The sequence below is a fragment of the Diaphorina citri genome, unplaced genomic scaffold (genome assembly GCF_000475195.1).
Source record: "Diaphorina citri unplaced genomic scaffold, Diaci psyllid genome assembly version 1.1 scaffold4154, whole genome shotgun sequence".
Classification (NCBI taxonomy): Eukaryota; Metazoa; Arthropoda; class Insecta; order Hemiptera; family Psyllidae; genus Diaphorina; species Diaphorina citri.
Genome location: NW_007381553.1, coordinates 16,090 through 21,306, shown reverse-complemented (window position 1 = coordinate 21,306; position 5,217 = coordinate 16,090). Strand labels below are relative to the sequence as shown.

The window sequence follows — 5,217 nt, the reverse complement described above, 5'->3', positions numbered from 1 at the left end:
GATTTCCATGACAAAGAATAGATTCTCACATGATTTGAGAAGTAAATATTCTGAAATTATGTATGGAACAATAATCAGGCAAAAAACTCCTTGAATCCTTCTGATTGGTTCAAAGGTGTTCGCATTTTTTGTAAACACTTTTATAATAAAAAGTATTTTTCGTTAATAAAGTATGTACAATTGTACATTGGTAACCCCTTTCAGCTAAGCTGGTGTTGGGTTACAAGTAAAATATAAATAATAGAAATTCCTTCCTTCGAAAACGCTGATCTAATTTATGGTTTTATAATTCTTTTTGATTTCAGACATCGACGTTCTCGTGAGTCTGAATCAAAGCGGCAGCGGAGACTCGAGTGCGGCGGGCAGCACAGGGGCCAGCGGTGCCAACACAAGTGGCGGGGGAGGAAGCTCGTCTCGGGCGAAATCCTCGGGCTCGGGCCAGGGGGGGTATTTATAAAAATTGGGTATTTTCCCGGGTAAATACCCAGGGTATTTACCCCAAAAATAAGTACCCGGGTATTTACCCATCACTAGGCTCAACACTCGACACCCTCGTGGGTGATCTCTTCATCAGGCCAGTCACTTACTATCAGGTAGACCTGACGACAGGTGCGCCTGATCAGTTCTACCTGATAGTGTGTGTTCTCATCATGTATCAGGTAGACCTGATCAGGTTTACCTATCAGGTAGTGTCAGGTCTACCTGATAGTGTGTGTTCTCATCATGTATCAGGTAGACCTGATCAGGTTTACCTGTCAGGTAGTGTCAGCTCTACCTGATAGTGTGTGATCTCTTCATTAGAGGTGTAACACCACTGTAAAATTGCCAAGGTCTTGTGGCGGGGTTTTGCTCTCTTAGCCCAGCAGTTACAATTGACACATAATAAAAGACATACTCTTCATTAGAGGTGTAACACCACTGTAAAATTGCCAAGGTCTTGTGGCGGGGTTTTGCTCTCTTAGCCCAGCAGTTACAATTGACATTATAATAAAAGACATTGTACATTTCTAGTGCTAAACTTCATACTCTGAGGCTTAGGCCAGCCACTCACCAGCAGGTCCGTCTGCCAGGTCTACCTGATGAGCACACATACTATCAGGTAGACCTGACAGGCGGACCTGATCAGGTGTACCTGTCAGGTCTACCTGATAGTGAATGGCTGACCTTAGGTGTAGGGGCATCATCGAATCTTCCTTTTCAGGAAACCTGATAGTGAATGGCTGACCTTAGGTGTAGGGGCATCATCGAATCTTCCTTTTCAGGAAATGAATGAATTTGATGGCACCACAACCTGATAGTGAATGGCTGACCTTAGGTGTAGGGGCATCATCGAATCTTCCTTTTCAGGAAATGAATGAATTTGATGGCACCACATTCGTTCTCTTTTGACAAAATTTTTGATGGCAAAGTCGAGGAAATCAGGCTGTATCTCGTAAAATATTGGTGTAAAAAAGAAGTGGATACAACTTTCGGAATTTTTTGATACTGGCTTGTTACAAGCGCATATTTCGTGAAAAATCATGTTCTCTTTTGACAAGATTTTTGATGGCAAATTCGAGGAAATCAGGCTGTATCTCGTAAAATATTGGTGTAAAAAAAAGTGGATACAACTTTCGAAATTTTCTGATATTGGCTTGTTACAAGCGCATATTTCGTGAACCATCATTCCTAGAACCCTTACATGTACACCGATCGATTTCTCGTGAAAAGTTACATAGGAAACACTCCTTGGTCATCTTAAATACTCTAATGGAAACTCTTGTTGAAAAAAAAAATCATGTTGAAATATTTGGAGATATCACAGAGAGGAGAGAGGGAGCAGAGAGAACCTTCCAGTCTGAAAGCAGAAGAGAGAATGAGCTCTGACAAAAATCTAGGTCTGAAGAAACCTCCCCTTGACCCCCTACTACCAAAAACCATGTAGGGGGTCAGGGGAAATGTAGGGGGTTGAGGAGAGGATTCTCCTACATTTTGACCATAGGTTTGAAGTTTGGACTTAATTTACTCATTTCCCCTTCATTTTCATTAAGTCGACATCGGTGGAAAGTCCTCTCATGCGATTCATTCGTCTGTGATACGCGTCACCTATTTCGCGGTATCTGCGGTTTGGTTCGCGTATCCGCGTTTTTGTGTATCGCGGTATCGCGCGGTTTGTGCGCGGTATCCCGCGGTTTGTTTCGCGGTATTCCGTTGTCGCGGTATCCCGCGGTGTGTTCGCGGTATTCGCGTTTGTTGCGGCGGTATCCGCTTTGTTCCGTAAATCCGCGGTTGTTGCTCGCGGTATACGCGGTGCTGGTTCGCGGCGTATCCGCGCGGTTTGTTCGCGATAGATTCGCAGTTATGAGTTTCGGATCTGCAGGCAAACGCAGATTTTTTTCGCGAGGCTTTTTTTTACCCCAACGCAAATAATTGACGTTATTTTAGATTTCTTTGGAGAGATTTAACAGTTTCCCTTATCTTTTTCATGCCCATTTTTGGATTTTCCATGCACAAAGAATAGATTCTCACATGATGTGAAGAAGTAAATATTCGTGGAATTATGTATGGAACAATAATCAGGCAAAAAACTCCTTGAATCACTTCTGACTTTGGTTCACAAGGGTCGCATTTTTTGTAAAACACTTCTTGATAATAAAAAGCTATTTTCGCTAATAATGAAGTATGTACCAATTGTACATTGGTAACCCCTTCTCAGCTAAGCTGGTGCTTAGGTTACAAGTAAGAATATAAATAATGAAGAAATTCGCTTCCTCGAAAACGCGACCATTTATGGTTGTATACATTCTTGTTGATTGATTTCAGACACTCGAAGTCTCTCGTGAGTCTGAATCAAAAGCGGACGAGCGGAGACTTCGAGTGCCGGCGGGCAGCACAGGGGCCAGCGGAGGGGCGCAGTGCCAACCACAATGTGCGGGAGAGCGAAGCCTCGTCTACGGGCGGAAATCCCGTCTGGGCTCGGGCCACGGGGAATCTGAGTCGGCGGGCCGGGAGCCTCGAGCCGCCTAGACTCTGAGCAAGGCGGGGCAGAGGATGGAACGGGCGCGGGCGAAGACAACGCCCCGCTCTTCTACTGTCCCGGCAAGCAGGGATTCTATTCGCCCCGCCAGGGGAAAGGTGAGAATAATGGATTTTTTTTGTCAGCTCCCTGACAAGAGGATATTTTTATTTATTTTTTTATTTTATTTTATTTTATTTTTTTTTTTTTAATAACTAAGCAAGATTTGTTGTAAACATTATGACGTATTGTACTATGTTAAATCCAAAAAATACACGAGACCTTGTTTAGACTGCTGGGGTAAAGGGACTTTTTAGTCTTATTCAAGCAGGATAAACAAGGTAAGTATACAGGGTTTATAGTTTATACGCGACCTGGAAAAACTGGAAAACCTGGAATAGTCATGGAATCTGAAAATCGACCAAAAAGTCATGGAATATCGTGAAAATTTAAAGAAAACCTGGAAAAGTCATGGAATTTGCCACCCGGTCAAAAATTAAAAATGTTCAAATTAAATATCAAGTTTTTTTTTCTCGGCTGCGGCGCATTCCCTCTCATATTCATTGACGTTCCGCATATTGCATTTTTTTTTTATGAAGGGGTAATCTTACTGATTTTTAAGTACCTCCACCCTTATTTTGCTGGGGAAAAGCGTATAAACTCTGGTATATTCTATATTATCTATTCTGTTCAGATTATACTCATGTCAAGGAACGAAGTAAAAAAGACGATGGTTGACTGCGGTTCAGGACGAGCGAGCCAATTTATTTAACATGGCTAGAGCTAGAGACCATCACCCCGGTGTATAGCAGATATAAAAAGATATCTTTTCTTTATTCTGCTATTGCCATTCGGCGAAAGCTAAAGCCGCTAAAACAACAACAACAACAACCAACAAAAACAACAACAACAACAACAACGATTTGATTTGATTGATTGAAAAAAAAAAATGTTTTTAACCTTATTCTACTCTGCGTCTCTCTGTTCCCCAGCCTCGTACGAACGTATCAACGCGTTTCGCAACACGGGCCGTATCCTCGGCCTGTGTCTCCTGCAGAACGAGCTCTGCCCTCTGTTCCTGAACCGACATGTGATCAAGTACATCCTGGGCAGACCCATCCGGTTCCATGACCTCGCTTTCTTCGATCCGGTGATGTACGAGTCGCTCCGACAGCTCGTGGTGGATTCGGAGAACAAAAACCTGACCAGCCTGTTTTCGGTGCTCGATTTGAACTTTAGGTGAGTCGAGGAGAAAAATCTGAAACTGGAAAAAAAAGATTAATTTTAATTTTATTTTTTAAAAAGGTGAGGACCCAAGTGGTCTGTGTCGTAGCATACCCATCGTTGTTCCATAAAACCCATAGGTAAAAATAATATACCGAGGGGTTGGGTAAGGTAGGGGGGGCGTGAAAAAATGAGAAAATCCCCAAAGGGTCGCCATGCAAAAAAGTTTGAGAACCACTGGTCTAGAAGTTGCACTCGGATGTATAAAGTTAGCCAAATGGGGTTTCTAATAACTTCTAATCTACAGCTTTGACATGGACTTAATAGATTTGTAAACACATTAGGACTATTTCTTCTTATGCCCCAGCCTCTCAGCCTTCCCTTAGCGTGACACCCCGTACCGTGTACACACTGTATATATATATTATTGTTTTTCAAATTTTGATTTTTGCTGTTCTAGAAATAAATAATTTAAACATTAAATAAATAAAATGACCTCGCTTTCTTCGATCCGGTGATGTACGAATCCCTACGACAGCTCGTGGTGGATTCGGAGAACAAAAACCTGACCAGCCTGTTCTCGGTGCTCGATTTGAACTTTAGGTGAGTCGAGGAGAAAAATCTGAAACTGAAAAAAAAAAAGATTAATTTTATTCTTATTTTTTAAAAGGAATATTACTTTCTTATTATTTACCCTGTTCAATCTTGTGATGAGAAATAAGAGAAAGTAAATTAATAAAATAATAATAACTCTAGGTACTTTGTGTAAGTTTTCTCTTAGGAGAGACATAATAATAGGTACCTATGCTCTTTGTTGAAAGCTGGTCAAAGCACAAAATTATTGCCTGTCATTCAAGGTACATGAAAAAGGTACCTAGTAGGTAATTTACGCAAATTCAAAAATCCGTTTAATTTGGGGCTACAGGTAAATACTTATTCTCAGTTAAAAAAAAAAAAAAAAAAAAAAAAAAAAAAAAAAAAGGCAGGAAAAAGAAAAC

The 5,217-nt window shown here is 41.3% G+C and overlaps 2 protein-coding genes across 3 annotated transcripts in view; both read left to right on the top strand.

The window, feature by feature from the left end:
* Nucleotides 1-305: 305 nt before the first annotated feature.
* Nucleotides 306-3,013, top strand: LOC108253881 (circumsporozoite protein-like; the record flags this gene model as incomplete). The annotated part of the gene is given in 2 exon segments (XM_017448643.1): nucleotides 306-447; nucleotides 2,803-3,013. Coding segments are annotated over 2 exon segments (353 nt in total), but the record flags the coding sequence as incomplete, so codon positions are not given.
* A 1,096-nt stretch (nucleotides 3,014-4,109) lies between these two features.
* Nucleotides 4,110-5,217, top strand: part of LOC103520835 (E3 ubiquitin-protein ligase UBR5) — a 15,219-nt gene continuing 14,111 nt past the window's right edge. Inside the window, exon 1 of one of the 2 annotated variants that reach the window (XM_008485931.3) lies at nucleotides 4,110-4,234. In XM_008485931.3, the coding sequence (XP_008484153.1) occupies nucleotides 4,149-4,234 (86 nt within the window). In that variant the 5' untranslated portion in view covers nucleotides 4,110-4,148. Of the gene's footprint in view, nucleotides 4,235-4,716; nucleotides 4,823-5,217 lie in introns of those variants that run through there. The other variant, XM_008485932.3, reaches the window with a different exon arrangement.